The sequence below is a fragment of the Lampetra fluviatilis genome, chromosome 8 (assembly GCF_964198595.1).
Source record: "Lampetra fluviatilis chromosome 8, kcLamFluv1.1, whole genome shotgun sequence".
In the NCBI taxonomy this organism is placed as follows: Eukaryota; Metazoa; Chordata; class Hyperoartia; order Petromyzontiformes; family Petromyzontidae; genus Lampetra; species Lampetra fluviatilis.
In genome coordinates, this window is record NC_136282.1 from 12,779,530 (window position 1) to 12,796,918 (window position 17,389).

Here is a 17,389-nt window from a genome sequence, read left to right on the forward strand (position 1 = left end):
GACACTTGAGATTATTGTTGCGTTTGAGTGAGTGTGTGTGTGTGTTTGTGTGCAGACGCGCTGTGAAACATCGAGGATGAAGGCGTCTGGGCGCGTGGTGCTGGCCACCCACCCGTGTCGGCCTGCATAGGCTGCAACTCGCTAACGTGTTACACAGGCGATCTTTGTCTTTGCGCTGAGAGCATTGCAGTCGTCCGAGTAGCAGTATAGTCGTCTTCCCCTTTCCGCCACCGGTATTCCCTCTCCAGCGTACACACAACGATCTCAAAGCACTACGAGACCTCCTTTACCAGTGGCAAAATATAGTAATAGGTTTTTACCCTTTAAACTGATACAAAACTGACACCATTTTGACTGCTTGTGTTGCGGTTATTGCAGACGTGATGCCTTGTATAAAGGTGTCAGTTTTGTACCAGTTTAAAGGGTAAAACCCAACTACTAGATCTCAAAGCACTTAACCTCACGTGGGCTGCCTTTCGATGGCAATGGAAACTCTTATCGCAAGAGAAGGGGGGTAGGCTGGGTTATGCCCAGTCAAACCCAGACTGGGATTCGAACACACAAAGGACCACCGGTCCCCGGCACGCTCGCGAGCTGTAATTGAAGGCGCTGGGGCCTATAATTGGCTGTTTTGGAACGTTTTTAAATGCAAACTGCACCGCGGTAATCTCCGCATGCATAATACATTGGCGATCAATCCATCGCGTGAACGTGTGTACTTATCCTGCACCCGTAACTCAAATGTTTACGCGCGCGTGCGCACGTGTCGACATTCACACGAAGGTCTACAGCGACATACACCAACAACAAAGAGCCCCCCGGTGTTGCCTTGAACGGGATGTTGGGGCAAGTGTTGTTAGCGAGCACCTACGAAGGCCGGCATGGGTGGCCAGCGCCACGCTCGACCGCCTTTGTCTCCCCAGTGGCGATGTTTTACACACCGCACCAAGGTTACTCATTTGTGGCTGAGTCGACCTAGGGTGGTGTTGGCCGTGAGCGGGCATAGAACCCAGGTCACCGCGTTCGTGGCACAGCGGGCTAACCACGACGCCAGGGACGTGCGATCAGGGGAGGCAGGGGAGGCAGAGCCTCACCTGACATACTCCAATGATAATAGCTGTTACGTAAAGTTAAAAAAAGAATAATCAAATTAAATAAATATTAAGATTTTTCCACTGATCTGTGTTATAAATGTCATGTCTGTACGATTCCAATCATTTTTATAGTCAAAATCGCCAAATTTGAGAAGCTCCGCTGCAAATACTGGAAGAGACGAGAGGTGAGGCAGCGACGAGCTCAGCCTCCCCTCTGATTGCGCAACCCCACAGTAACTGGATGGAGCGCGGGCAATAAGCGCTTGCCTGTTACTATCTCAGTATGTCACCAATGTAATGTTTGTAGACCCCTTCATTTCATGTCCTCGCCTTCCATTCTCCAGGTAACTTATTTCACGTATGTGTATGAAGATATTTAGGCTCGCTGGTCTCGTCATGAAACTGCAATGAAAAAGCACCAGGGGAGGCAGCCATCACATCTGCCTCACTGAGGGGGCCACTCCCTCCTCAGTGAGGCCACGCCCCCTCAGTGTGTGCATCTGGCTCTGACACGAGCCAGTGCCTCCCCAGCCATTGACCTCACCACACGTCACTGCACTACGCTACCACTGCCCACAGACACACACACATACATATACACCTCTATCCATACACACACACACAGCGTCATCATCAGCCATGTTCTTTCCGCTGCTAGATGAATCACCCCCCCCCCCCAAGCCATCACCATCTCTCGCAGTCCCGCGATGTACCAAATGCGCCCAGCACCGGCCCGCGAACTGACTTCATCGCTCCATCTCCACGAGGACGACCTCCATTCTCGCTTTCCTTCTTTACACGCAGACACCGCACAACCCCCAACTCACTTACACACAGACCCCACACGACCCCCAACTCACTTACACGCACCGCGACCACGACGGACACAACGGCGACGCGATTACCCACAGCGCTTCGTGCCAGGCCGTGGGCACTTTGAGGTCATCGCGCCAAGCATCGTGCACAGAACTCTCTGGCAGGAGGTCACGGGACGGGCCCGGGTGTTACGGGTTGGCTGACCGGGCCATTCCGTTATGGGATTAACTGACCAGGCCATTCCGTTATGGGATAGCTGACCGGGCGATTCTGTTATGGGGTTAACTGACCGGGCCATTCTGTTATGGGGTTAACTGACCGGGCCATTCCGTTATGGGGTTAGCTGACCGGACGATTCTGTTATGGGATAGCTGACCGGGCGATTCTGTTATGGGTTAACTGACCGGGCCATTCTGTTATGGGGTTAACTGACCTGGCCATTCCGTTATGGGGTTAGCTGACCGGGCGATTCCGTTACGGGGTTCGCTGACCGGGCCATTCTGTTGCACTAACACCCAAACACAAACGCGCGCACGCACGCACTCTCACTGAGCGTTGCAGAGGTGGCGTGCTTATCTTCAGAGTGGAGGATTGTCTGTGCGTGTGTGTGCGTGGGGGGGGGGTTCTAATTCTGCCTAGGAGCCCTCATCACTGGCACCCTGCTAATCGAGTTGTTGGCACGCCATAAAAACACCGCGGTGTCTTAATTTAATAACATTTTCCGGCGAACAACTCAAACAAACCGTAATTAAAATCTTAATCTCTGAAATATCTTCGAGGATTTTTGCGTTACGGGACGTGGGGGGGTGGGGCTGTGCACCCACCCACCCCTGCCGAGTGACAATTACCGATTTACAAATTTGTCATCCAGACCACACGCGTTCTCAACCGCTCACTCCGCTCCAAAGGAAACTAAAATATGCCCCTCCGGTCATCTCAGGCTGTCCGCGCTGCGCCGAGGGACACACACACATATGTAACGCGCACATGGCCCGCTCGCTCTGAGACAGAGAGAGGTTCTGGAGAGGCGCCCAGACACCACGACGTTGGCCTTGAGCGGCAATCGAACTCGGGTCGCCCGGGTTCGTAACGAGGCGTGCTGACCGCTACACTACACGCGTACAAAGACGCAGACAAAGATCCCCCGTGTAGCCTTAACAGACTGTCGGGGGGGGGGGCAAGCATTGTTAGCAAGCACACACACTCCACTCACACACACTCCACTCGCACTCACACACACACACTCCACATACACACACTTCACATGCACACACTCCACTCGCACACACTCCACTCCTCTCGCACACACATACTCCACACACACACTCCACACACACAATCCACACACATACACATACACTCTAATCACACACACCCACTCGCACACACACACTCCACACACACACACTCCACACACACATACACTCTAATCAAACACCCACTCGCACACACACACTCCACACACACACACTCCTCTCACACACTCCACACACACTCCACTTCACTCACACACACTCACACACACTCCACACACACACACTCCACACACACATACACTCTAATCACACACCCACTCGCACACACCCACACACACACACTCCTCTCACACACTCCACACACACACACACTCCACTTCACTCACACACACTCCACACACACACACTCCACACACACACTCCTCTCACACACACACTCCACTTCACTCACACACACTCCACACACACACACTCGACACACACACACTCCACACACACACTCGCACACACTCCACACACACTCGGCGTGCACCGCTCTTAAGCCCCAGCGGGCACTCTCCTCTGCCCGTGCGCTCTGCTGCGTGGCGCGAGATCAAATTCACAGTGGCGTCTACGATGCCGCATAAATCGCATTTCAGGAATATTAAAAAAAATGCCTCGGGCATCTGGTTACTGCTGTTGAGGTTTTTTTTTATTTAGGTTTCTGTTCTTCCTTCCAGGTTCCCGTCTGCAGCCGGCTCGTGTCGACTGGCCGATTTCAGGATATATTCGTGCAATTACAGGCGGCATTGATTACTCTCCAGAATGCTTCTCCTGTTTCCACTTTTCCAGTGGAGCGTAGAGAGAGAAAAAAAAAGGTACCCAGCATAATTCGTAGGTTGATAGGACGGGCGAGGGTCGGGCAACTTTCCTCTCGATGATTTATGGCGAATGTCCCCCCCCCCACCCCCCCAACCGCTTATAGTATTGCATTCTGCGTATTCGTGGTAATAATTGGACGGAGCGCGTTTCTTGTTGAAATCAACAGCGTGCCAACATTGCTGCGCTATCTCGAAGCTCAAGGTGGCAAAGGCGCAGGCCCTGAAATAGCTTCGTTTACGCCACCGCTGGCCGAAGGGCTCCTCCACCGTCGGTGGAGCTCCCCGACAGACCCTTCTCCTGGGCGTTTCGGCCTACTCTTCCACACTGGTCACGCCTCTCGGTCGAGTTTGGGAATTAGCCCACACTTCACCCCGCCGCATGGAGTGTGTGACATGCCGGTCGATTGAACCGTGGCTGGGTGGTGGCAGCAGCGGGGGGGGGGGTTATAGAAACGCTGCTTCATCTGCCGCGTGGAGAGTTGTTGTGACGCTCTGACCCCGTGCCCCCGTACTGGACATCTGTGCACAAAGAGCTTCAACGCTCATCGGATTCCTCCTGCTGTCTAAATAAATATTCCGGATCGAACCGGCGACCTCAGTGAGCTGCTGAGCGCTGTACTAGCAGACACCTAAAACACGGCCAATGTCAAGTTGTCCGGGGCTAGGCTTGGCACTGTTTGATGATCGGACAACACGCAGACGGACGGACAGACACACGGACAGATACATGGACAGACGGACAGACACACGGACAGACACACAGACACAGACAGACGAACAGATAGACACACGGACAGACACACAGACACACGGACAGACACACAGACACACGGACAGATACACGGACACACGGACAGACGGACAGATAGACACACGGACAGACACACAGACAGACGGACAGATACACAGACACAGACAGACGGACAGATAGACACACGGACAGACACAGACACACGGACAGACGCACGGGCAGATGGACGGACAGACGGAGCTTCGCGCAACAACAACAACAAACAAACTCGCAACCTTAATTGGAAAGAGTAAAAAAATAAAAAAATCGTGTTTGCACGCCGCATGGCTTAGCCCGTGCCGCGTGCGGGGGGGGGGGTGGTCCCGGGGGGTGGGAATGGGGTGGGGGGGGTCCCGGGGGGAGGGGGGGGAGAGACTGTGACGTACGTGCCGACGTGCCCGCTTAGCAGCAGCCGCTGCCTGTAGGCGCCCTCGTCCCAGTTGCGCCGCGTTCGCACCGCACGCCAGTAGGCGGCTCGCCAGCGCGTCGACGAGGACGAGGAGGACATCGAGGAGGAGCTCGTGACGTCGAGCGCCGTGGCTGTCGAGTAGACAAGAAACACGATGATGATGATGATGACGGCGGTTATGATGATGATGGCGGTGATGATTATAAAACATTTTTTTCATGATTTTAGCGCAGTTAAATTTCGATTTAAAGCTTTCGTGACTGCAGGGATTCTTCATCTTGGTTCTTTCGGTAAAGTCACGTAGGAGGGAAATAATAAAATAATAAAAATAAAACATTATACAATAATTACGTATTTTAATAAAGTAATAAAAATAAAACATAATTATATTATTATGTTTTATTTTTATTATTGTATTATTTCCCTTCTACGTGACTTTAGAACCAAGAAGATTTAGCGCAGTTGTTATTTGCAGAATTTCCTAAGGCTCTCGATCGCCAAGGGAAGGCGCCCGCTATGTTTTTTTTCCCGCAAACGTAACTGGCGGTAGTTTGAGAGTAGAGAGGAGAGGGCGATGTTTCTGTGTGCGTGTGCGTGTCATCACAAATTACAGGTTGAGTTTGTCCACATGCGGCAAATTCGAACATTCGTAGCACGCCGCGGGAACACGTGCCGCTCCCCTCGCCCGCGTGAGCGTCGCTGGATCGTTACCGTCCACGCACAGGACAGGCGAGCGGCGCGTTCGCAGTTTTTGCTTGCGTTATTAAACACGCACCGCAGTTATAACCGGGGCGGCCAACCGGATTCGAGCCGCGAGCGGTGACGATGCTGCTGTCAGGAAAAGGGGGCGGGGGGTGAGGGATGATGGGGTCATGGCATGGGGTCACGGCTGCACGAAAATACAAATGCAATACCCAATGCAACTTGGATTTCTATGCGATCTGGAGAGACGCGTGCTCTGCGGGAACAGTGGGAGTATTTATTTTACGCAGAGGCCGCAGTCGGCCACAAGCAGAGGGGTCGACAAGAGGGGTGATCTTGAACTTGTCATAGAATAAGGGGGCCGTCCATTAATGACGTCACGCGATTTTGGACGATTTTTGACCCCCCCCCCTCGTCACAAAAAGTCAGACCCCCCCACAAAGCTCTGTCCCCCGCCTCCCAAAATAAATAAAACATGCTTCAAATCGCTTTAAACTATTGTCATTGTAGTGCGTATTTAATGTGGCGCTGCACTCTGATGTTGTAGGAGAAACGTTTATTAAAAAGTCTATTTAATTAAGTAGAACGTGTTGTCTATATTTATTTAAATTGCGCATTTTGATGCGACGTCACACATCGTCATAAATGTCTGACCCCCCCCCCCCTAAATTAAATGATGACGTCACCCTGCTGCTGCTCTATTTAAGACCGGGAGCAACAGGAGAGCTTCACCATTCTTGCCCGATGAAGCTGATTGTAATTGCCAGCGAAACGTCTTACGACTCAAATTTTTAAAATGCTCTTGATTCTCTCTTCAACACACCGGTGGGCTAAAGAAGTGAATTATTTTGTCCTTTGAAAAACGTGACACATTTTTTTACTGTTTGGCGTGTCGGGTGGTGGAGGGTTACGACACATTTATAAATAACGCGATCTGACCAAAAACCTATATTATGAGTATTATCTAGATTTGAAGCTTTCGTGACTGCAAGGAATCATATATAACCTAAGAATATGAGTATTATCATTGGCGTTATTATCAGAAGGGTCGTGTCAACTGTTCGCAACTAGGGCGAGACATGACGATGTGTAATCCCAGTTGAGTCATTTTCAGGCAATATTTCAGCATTGGAAAGTTTGGCCAATAAGTGCAGTGAAACAGTTTTTTTTTTTTACATTTGTCCTAACAACTCTCCGTAAGTCTTCGCTGGGACATGAATAATCCGTTTCATATATATATGTCAGTTGCGCAGCGATATTCCATCACCCAAGATGTTGAATTGCCCGTCTCCTTCCCTCTCCCAGCATTGTGACATATTCTGCTTCCCGATTGCCACGCTATCTCCCGGCATTGTTTTTAATTGTTTAATTTTGGTTGTGAAGCCTCTACCCCGCCACCGCCCCACAACGGCCATTCCCAGTGTGAATTCAATCCCTCCACTCACCCAGACCTTCATATTTCACGAGACGGGTCTACTAAAGCCAAAACGTCCCATTCCTTCTCAGCGACGACCACAACAACAACAGCAACAGCAACGCGTCGCTGTTATTTATTTACTTAGCCTGTTATTTATCGCGGCTGGCGACGGCTCACTGAAAGCGACTACTTTTAATCTCGGTCGCGAAAAAGTTGGCAGAGGCTGGTGGTGGGGGGGGGGGGTTTAGGTGGGGGGGTGTAAACCCTGAGACGAGACGTTCATTTGTCTCGCTCCGCTGCGTCTTGTCGTGTGGGGTGGAGGGGCACGGGGGGCATCCCTTATCGCTTGGGAGTGCGCGGGCCCACGTGGGGTGGAGTGGCACGAGAGAGGCACCTGCGCCCAGCCGCACGCATCCAGGAAACCACAGGGAGCCGTGATCGCAGAGACGACGCCACGCCCTGCTCACCTGACAACAAAAACAACAACGAAAAAACCACAGAGCATCGCGATGACGATGGCGATGATGATGACGAAATTTTACCGCGTGGCATTTCACGAGCAAAAAGTTCAACGTCGGAGTGGAGGCGTAACGGGAAGGTAAAGGCACAACCCTCCATTGCTTGCTCAGGCCACTGCTGTTAGGAAGGGGGGACGTTCCACTCGAGGGGCGTTATAGATAGAGAGAGAATCTCGTGGGTAATTTGGCCTACTCTTTCAGGTTGGCCAGACGTCGTGGAAGAGGTGGAAATAATCCACACGTTACCCCATCACACACGCCCCCCCCCCCGGCTGCCGATCGACTAATCGCGGTGTTGTGCGTCGATGATACTGCTGGGTGAACTCAGCGACCCGAGTTTGCCAGGCGGGTGGCATGAGTGGTGGGTGGCATGAGTGGAGGGTGACAACGGATCCCTCACACTGGATCTTCCCTCCCGCACTCCCCCACCTCCCACACTCCACCAAATCCTCACGAACCAGCGCGGTGAAGTATGATAAAAAAAAACCCTCGCCCCCCGTGGCTGATGCGGGGACGTGGAGAGGCCTTCGTCCGGAAAAAAACAAAACTAATACTTCCCCCCCCCCACAGCCACCGCTCCCCCCCCCAAACAAGAGGGAATCTTTTTGTTCTTGCGGTGTGACTTTGTGTATTTCTGTCTCCTATGTGACCGATTACATCATCTTCGCTCGCTCTATGAGGATCCGCAGCGGAATACGAATGCGCGGAGCGTGCCCGTGTGTGTGTGTGCTCGTGTGCGTGTGTGTGTGTGCCCGTGCGTGTGTGCCCGTGTGTGTGTGTGCCCGTGCGTGTGTGCCCGTGTGTGTGTGTGCCCGTGCGAGTGTGTGCCCGTGTGTGTGTGTGCTCGTGTGCGTGTGTGTGTGTGCCCGTGCGTGTGTGCCCGTGTGTGTGTGCCCGTGCGAGTGTGTGCCCGTGTGTGTGTGTGTGTGACCGTGTGTGTGTGCCCGTGTGTGTGTGTGCCCGTGCGTGTGTGTGTGTGACCGTGTGTGTGTGCCCGTGTGTGTGTGTTCGTGTGTGTGTGTGTGCCCGTGCGAGTGTGTGCCCGTGCGTGTGTGTGCCCGTGTGTGTGTGTGCCCGTGTGTGTGTGTGCCCGTGTATGTGTGCCCGTGTGTGTGTGTGTGCCCGTGTGTGTGTGTGCCCGTGCGAGTGTGTGCCCGTGTGTGTGTGTGCCCGTGTGTGTGTGTGTGCCCGTGTGTGTGTGCCCGTGCGTGTGTGCCCGTGTGTGTGTGCTCGTGCGTGTGTGCCCGTGTGTGTGTGTGCCCGTGTGTGTGTGCCCGTGTGTGTGTGTGCCCGTGCGTGTGTGTGTGTGCCCGTGTGTGTGTGCCCGTGTGTGTGTGTGCCCGTGTGTGTGTGTGTGCCCGTGTGTGTGTGCCCGTGTGTGTGTGTGCCCGTGTGTGTGTGTGCCCGTGTGTGTGTGCCCGTGTGTGTGTGTGCCCGTGTGTGTGTGTGTGCCCGTGTGTGTGTGCCCGTGCGTGTGTGCCCGTGTGTGTGTGTGCCCGTGCGTGTGTGTGTGTGCCCGTGTGTGTGTGCCCGTGTGTGTGTGTGCCCGTGTGTGTGTGTGCCCGTGTGTGTGTGCCCGTGTGTGTGTGTGCCCGTGTGTGTGTGTGCCCGTGTGTGTGTGTGCCCGTGTGTGTGTGTGTGTGCCCGTGTGCGTGTGTGCGCGTGCGTGTGTGTGTGTGCGCGTGTGTGTGTGCGCGTGCGTACCCGTATGGGTGCGGGCATTGTTGCGCGCCCGTTAGTCATGTACCGCGTGTGATATCCGAACGGGTCCTGGGCCGCCCCTAGGTCAATTCTGCCTCGAATGAGTTCCTGGTGCGCGCGTGGTGCCGGACACCCACTCTCCTCGCGTGCCGTGGCGGCCTTCATAGGTGCGCTACTCTCCAACCACACTTAGCCCCGAAAGTCTGCTGAGGCTATACGGGGGGTGGGATCTGTGTCTCTGGGGCATCGTGCCCACGCGTGAACTGTCGAGTCTGACAGATTCATTCCCTCGCGCTGAGCAGGGAAATAACATTGACGGTGCCATTATTTTGCGCTGTCCTTTCGGACATCACGCGACGGTCTGCAATGCCAGCGGTTTTTTTCGTGTTTTTTTTATTTCAAATGTTTTATTTCGTATTCCGTCGACTCAACTTCTCCCTATTATTAGTATTGCCTCATTATTTAGTTTGTGCTCGTTTTTTTGCCGACTTGGCTAATTTTATTGGAGGTGATTCATTAGTGGGCTTTAATCCCCTTCTTGTACGGCGAGGGCCGCCGCCGGGCGAGGAGGAGGAGGCCGCGGAGTTCATTTTAATGAACAAAAAATTTAATTCAGGGTGACTCATCGCTCTTCACATTTCGCTATCCGTTCGTTTCGATTCGTGTTGTTGCGGGTCCGCGCTACCGCGGCACGCTGCCTCTCTGCGCTGTCTGTATCATCGTGCCTCACGGTGGCATTGCGCTTGGATTTAATAGTTTTTCGCATCTCATGCAGGGTTCCCACTCCCGCCTCCCCTGACCCCTGGGGCATGGACAGAGTTCGACTTCTATACTTGGGAGTGGTGGCAGGGGTTCGCTTTGTCCTTCACATGAGGAATCACGGTTGCATATGATTCATATATTTGTCATCTTAATTGTAAACTAAAATAAACTCACGAAGGGGCCCAGTTTGGGAGGGGCTTCTCTCCCCCCCCCGTGCCCCCCGCAAACTCGACCTTTGCCCCCGGGCACGTGCTCAGCCCGCTTTGTCAACCCACGGCTACCCGGGTGAGGGCAGCATGTGGCGGTTACTTGAACGGAGTCGGGTGGCCGGTGGCGGCTTACGCTCCCAGCCGCAACACGTGGCTTGCCTGTAACACCGCGCGCTCGTGGGTGCGTCTCGACGTGGTGCCGTAACCCCATGGCTCATTATCTGAACCGGTCCTGGGCCTCCCCGAGGTTGACTCAGCCTCAAATGAGTGTCCGCTGCGGTGTGTAGTAAACATCGCCGCTAGGGAGACGTAGGCGGCCGGGCGTTGTGCTGGCCACCCGCCCCTTGCGTGCCGTGCCAGGCCTTTATAGCTGCTCGCTAACAGCACTTGCCCCAACAGTCTGTTAAGGCTATACGGGGGGGTCTTTGTCTTTATACCTTGGCTCGCCAGGAGAAGGCGTCACAATTGTTGGTGCCGGTCCACCAGCTGGTCGCAGCCTTCCAGCGTTGTCTGTGGTTCCTGGGCGATCGTGAGATGCAATGTGCATGACTGACGTTGCTATATACAGGGTGCTACCAAAAATGTTAACACTTACATGGGACTCTCGTTCTTCAATGGAAAAAGAACGGATAATAAAACACTGCAACATGATAACAAATGTGATGTTAATAGCTTCAAAAAGTCAAAGAGTCTCCGCTTTGTGCGCCATCATTGTCCACGCGTGCGCTGGAATCTTCTCCAGGTGGTCTCCAGAGCCCGGAGGCACGACATCTCTTGTGTTTATTGTTGCAAGATTCTCGGAAGTGTTAACATTTTTTTGAAGCACCCTGTATTTTAAACTAAACTCGATTATTATTATTAAACTTCCCCACGCTGGTTCAGTGCAGGTTTGTCAAGGTGGAGGTAGTCCAGAATAACTGCTCTCTCGTGCTCACAACACATGCTCTGCCCACCTTCTACAGCATGATGGTCCCCCATCCGATCACTGTCCAGGCTCAACACTTGCTTCCGAGGTCTGACCACCTCCACGTAGGCTTCGCTGCTGCGGATATCATTGCGTGTTTATTGTATAGCGCTAAAGACCCGTGGTCCCCAAATGAGCTTGCACCGCCAATGTGATAGCCACAGACGGTTCAGTTTCGAGCGCACGACTGTAGCGGGGGAGATGGTGGGGGGGGGCAGGTGCCTGAACGTGAAGCCCAATCTTGTTTGGGGACGATGACAGGCAACGGCATCAACATCAGCAGCAGCAGCGGCGAGTTGGCAAATCAACGATTGGAGAGGCCGCGGTTGCACGAGGACGATGATGATTGTGATGATGATGGTACCCCCACCCCCTTTACCCCTCCCATCCACCCACCAAAACCCTTCCTTGCCCAGTGAAAACCCAATTCTTCAGAATTGCTCTTTTTGTGCGTGTTTAGTTTGCTGCCGTTCCCCCACGCAACCTGTGATCAGCGCGGTTGGCAACGAACGTACACAGTTAGTCACGTGTCCCCCATTGCGTAATCCCAAGCGCCACGCGTCCCTGCAGGATCCTTCGCCTGGTCATAAATACAGATTTATGTCCCTGTATAGGCGCTACGACTACGCCATCGCTGAGTTATAAACTACCGCAAATTATTCCCTTTGTTGGCGTGTAACTGCCGTGACATTCACTGGAATGTGGGGATGTTTTTTTTTTTGGAACGTATCATCTAAACGTTACTTGTTTTCTGCGTGCGAAACGACGCCCACATTTTACGTTTGACACGAGGAGTTGTTTGACCATACTTCACCACGTTTGTCAGTGCGGCTCTGTGAAGCAGGTGGGGGGCGGTAGCGTAGCGGTTAGCGCGCTGCGCTACGAACCCGATTCCCGTTCGCGGCCAACACCAGTGACGATTATCTGAACCGGTCCTGCGCCTCCTCCCCTGGGTCGACTCAGCCTCAAATGAGTACCTGGTTCGGTGTCTAAACATCGCCACTAGGGAGACAAAGGCGGTCGGGCGTGGTGCTGGCCACCCACCCCCTCGTGTACCATGCCGGCCTTTAGACGTGCTCACTAACAGCACTTGCCCCAGCGGTCTGTGTGGGCTATACCGGGGGATCTTTTGTCTTTGTGAAGCAAGTGTCCAGAAACCGATTCAGATGCCACTCGCCACTGGCTTTTAGACGCGACCAGGAATCGCACTCGGGTCGCCGGTTTCATTAGGGGTTCCACGGTGGGTAGGAGATGTTAACTACCCCGCCTGGTATACAGGAGGTCATGGGTTCGAACCCAACCCTGACGCCTGCTGCTGTATATTTGGAGTTTGCATGTTTCTCCCCGCGGTCGCGTGGATTTTCTCCGGTTTTTCCCTCCACCACTTAGAATACATGTTCGTTCAGATTATTTGGCTGCTCGAAATTTCCACGTGATAAGCCACTTCGTTCGGCTATAATTTGCTTCTGAAAAAAGTGCTCTATGGCTCGGACGGGGCTTTACCGAGTATAAAATTGTTTTACAATTAGCGCGATTCGCTCACCGGATGATGACTGCGGGGTGTATTAACCACACGCTAAAACCACGCGCCGTCTACTCCACCCACACAGCGGACGTTGAAGATGCTCCTGATGTCATTCGCTTCGCAATCGTAAAGCAATTTTAGGTTAAATCTAAAAAGTTTACTTTTTTAAACTCGCTTTTACTTAAGATAATTTTATAGTGTTATTTTTTAAAATATATATTCCTTCGCTAGCAATTTATTACGATGCCATTTTGTTTTGTGTGGAAATTGCTTTTATTGTTCTTGCGATTTAGTCTTTGAACAACGTTTTCCTTTATCTGCACAGCACTTTCATGTGCATCTTTTGCACGAAATCGTGCTCTAGAAATAGAGACTTGACTGATTGATTCAGGGTCCACATTTGCCAAAGAGGAGCACTCATCGCCGTCTACTGGCAGACAACGACTCTTGCGTTTCCCAGCTGGTGAAACAAACATCGACTCTGCTACCTCTCCGCTTCTAGATTTGAAGCTTTCGTGACTGCAAGGATTCATACTCTTAGTTCTTTCGGTAAAGTCACGTAGGTAAAAAAATGAAATTAAAATTAATAAAAAAGAAAACAATGAAAAAAATCACGACGTTTCGGAGGCAACACAAGTCAGATTTGCAGCAAATTTGCTGCAAATTTGCTGCAAATCTGGCTGTGACGGTCCCACCTGATGACGGAGACTTGTGTTGTCTCCGAAACGTCGTGATTTTTTTGTTTGTTTTCTTTTTATTAATTTTAATTTCATTTTTTTACCTACGTGACTTTACCAAAAGAACTAAGAGTATACCTCTCCGCTCGTCAAGTTAATATTGTTGCGAGGAACAAAAACCGCGACGGCGCCGTTCCTCGGCAACCCCACGTAGGGTGCGAACGAAGTTCAACGCGCGTGCGAGCAGCGTACAAAGGGGCCGTCCATAAATGACGTCACGCGATTTTGGACGATTTTTTACCCCCCCCCCCCTCGTTACACGGCGTCACAAAATGTTAGACCCCCCCCCTCAAATATGACGTCACAAAGCTCTGCCCCCCCCCCCCCCCAAAAAAATGGGTCCCGCCGCAAGGCGCCCAACGGTGCCTTCCCCTACCCCATCCTCCACCCCCTCCACTTCCTCCCTCTCCGATTCCCTCAACCTCTTCGTGGCCCGGTGCCCGCTGCCCCTCCCGCTGTGCTCACCCCAGCAGCTTGGAGAAGGTCCCTGGGAGACAGGAAACTCAGGATTCGCAGGGCCAGGCTCTCCGGCAGCAGAGCCACGAAGTCCCGGTGGTTCTTCGCCTGCGGGGAAAGCGACAAAGGGGGGTGACGGTTATTGACACGACCACTGCCCGTACGGCTACTGAATCCGACCGGTCCTGGTGGTGGTTCTTGTAGTGGAGTGGGCGCCACGGTGGCTAGGAGATGTTAACTACCTCGCCTGGTATGCAGGAGGTCGTGGGTTCGATCCCGATCCTGATGCCTGCTGCTGTATATTTGGAGTTTAAGGTGTTTTTCTTTCATCATCATCACGGTGGCTAGGAGATGTTAACTACCTCGCCTGGTATACAGCAGGTCGTGGGTTCGATCCCGATCCTGATGCCTGCTGCTGTATATTTGGAGTTTAAGGTGTCTTTCTTTCATCATCATCATCATCACGGTGGCTAGGAGATGTTAACTACCTCGCCTGGTATACAGCAGGTCGTGGGTTCGATCCCGATCCTGATGCCTGCTGCTGTATATTTGGAGTTTAAGGTGTCTTTCTTTCATCATCATCATCATCACGGTGGCTAGGAGATGTTAACTACCTCGCCTGGTATACAGCAGGTCGTGGGTTCGATCCCGATCCTGATGCCTGCTGCTGTATATTTGGAGTTTAAGGTGTCTTTCTTTCATCATCATCATCATCACGGTGGCTAGGAGATGTTAACTACCTCGCCTGGTATGCAGGAAGTCGTGGGTTTGATCCCGATCCTGATGCCTGCTGCTGTATATTTGGAGTTTAAGGTGTTTTTCTTTCATCATCATCATCACGGTGGCTAGGAGATGTTAACTACCTCGCCTGGTATGCAGGAGGTCGTGCATGTTCTCCGTGATCGTACAGATTTTTCTACAGGTCCTCCGGGTTTTCCCTTCACTTTTAAAAACACGCGTTTAGATTATTTAGCTGCGATACATCTCCACATGATAAGCCACTTCGTTGAGCTATCATTTGTGGCCAGGTTGCTTCTGAAAAAGAGCTACGTAGCTCAGTGGGCCTTACCTGGTCAGCGGTATTGGTGGCCACGAGCGGGAATCGTAACTCGGGGGTGTCCGGGCTCGTAGCGCAGCACGCTAACCACTGCGCCACCGCTCCCCGTTCGGAGCGCGCGTGGCAACTGGGCTGGCCACGCGTTTGCTGCTGCGAGGCCCGGCGGGCGTGGCGCTGCTGCTGCTGCTGCTGGTGGCGGTGGGATGCCACCAGCTGGTCACCCGTGGGTGTTGGCAGGCCCACGTGCGCCACCGTCGCCACTTCTCAGTGTTTAAGCAGTCCCTCGCCTCCTGCCCTGCCTCTCTTGAAGCCTCGCCGCCTCTTCTCCGTTTGCCCATTTCTCTTCCTCGTCCGTGCCCCTACATTTCTCCCCTTTCCCTAACGCAGCACCCACTGTCGTGGCCACCCATTGCTCATCTCTTGCACGCCCCTGTTTGTCCATAATAAAGTGTTTTTTTTCTTTTATAAACGTATCGTTAAACCCTCCACCACCGACATGGCCGATTAGTAAGGTTTGTCACCGAAACAGAACGTGCCAATTCGTCACTAGTACAACACACCGGTGTGTTGGAGAGTAAACCCACAACATTTACCATTCGAGTACAACGTTTCGCTGGCGATTACAACCAGCATCATCAGGCGATTTGCGAGAATTATGAAGAAGTCCTCCTGCTTCGGTCCTTAAAGAGAGTGAAGGTGATGCCATCACTGCGAGCCTATCGGGTACGCAGACCAGAGGGGGATTAACGCAACTGGCGAAACAGGCAACTCGACATACGGGCAGGTTTGTTCGTATCTTTGAAAGTTCGTAAGGAGAGGCGTCCCTCTATACCTCTCGCATCAAGGCTGTCCGATGATGATGAGAACCCGAGGGCTGGCAGAGGAGTTGCTGACAAGACGGTTCGATACGACCAAACTTCAAAAACTTCTCTCGGAAATGACGTTTAAATTCGAGTGACGTTTCCACTCAATGCGTCCTCCCCCACAACCACAAAGGTGGTGGCATCCTTGTCAACACGTGGGCAATGTTACTCACCGGTTGGTGTCTGTCTTCGGCTCTTCATTCTCTTACCACTCTCTCTCTCTCTGCGGCTGCACTGCACCACGGACCCCGGCCACCCGAGTTCGAATGGTGTGCGGTGCTTTTTCTGCTATATTTTGCTGTCTTTTCTTGGATTTTCTGTTTGCACATAGTCACTTTAAGATGTTTTCTTGTTCATGTTTTTGTTTTTTGTTTGTTGCGGTTGCACCCGATTCAAGAGCCGAATGGCTCACAGGGCTATACCAAATAAATGAAACTTGAAAAAAAATGAAAACTTGAATCCCGCTCGTGACCGGTAACACTGACGAAAAGACCTCAACGCAGTGCTGGTGGGCCTACCCCTAGGTCGACTCAGCCTTAATTGAGTTCCTTGGGGGGGGGGGGAGGGGGAGCCGGTCGGCCGGGCGTGGTGTTGGCCACCCACCCATCTATCCCCATGCCGTCGTGCCACGCCGGACCTTAATAGGTGCTCGCTAACAGCACTTTCCCCCACAACGTTCTGCTGAAGGCTATACGAGGCGTCTTTGTCTTTGTCAACCCTTTCGCCTGTATATTTGCAGTTTGTATGTTCTGCCCTTGGGCGCACGGATCTTTCTCCAGGTCCTCCTTTGGGTTTTTCCCCTCCGCGTGTAGAATCAACGTGCGTTTAGAGTATTCTGGCTGCGATACATTTCCACACGATGACAAGCCACTTCGCTGTTGCTGTCATTTGTGATAGCCAGGTCGCTTCTGAAAAGGACCTTTCTTTAAATTTTGATTAAAAGCTTTCGTGACTGCAGGGATTCATAGTCTTGATTCTTTCGGTAAAGTCACGTAGAAGGGAAATAATAAAATAATAAAAATATAAAACAATAAAAATTCTCACGACGTTTCGACTGCAACACAAGTAATCATCATCAGGTTTGAAATCCGTGGCAAAAAAAAATCTTGCTGTGGATTTCACACCTGATGATGATTGCTTGTGTTGCAGTCGAAACGTCGTGAGAATTTGTATTGTTTTATATTTTTATTATTTTATTATTTCCCTTCTATGTGACTACCGAAATAACCAAGAATATGACCTTTCTTTACATA

At 52.2% G+C, this 17,389-nt stretch overlaps 1 protein-coding gene across 4 annotated transcripts in view; it reads right to left on the bottom strand.

Annotated features, from left to right (window-relative positions):
• LOC144933900 (uncharacterized) overlaps positions 1-17,389 on the bottom strand; it is a 105,570-nt gene that overhangs the window by 68,257 nt on the left and 19,924 nt on the right. For all 4 annotated transcript variants that reach the window (XM_078859191.1, XM_078859189.1, XM_078859193.1 and 1 more), the window contains exons 8-10: positions 14,226-14,324; positions 7,739-7,811; positions 5,203-5,356 (exon numbers count right to left, since the gene is read on the bottom strand). In XM_078859191.1, coding sequence (XP_078715317.1) covers positions 5,203-5,356; positions 7,739-7,811; positions 14,226-14,324 — 326 coding nt within the window. The remainder of the gene's footprint in view (positions 1-5,202; positions 5,357-7,738; positions 7,812-14,225; positions 14,325-17,389) is intronic.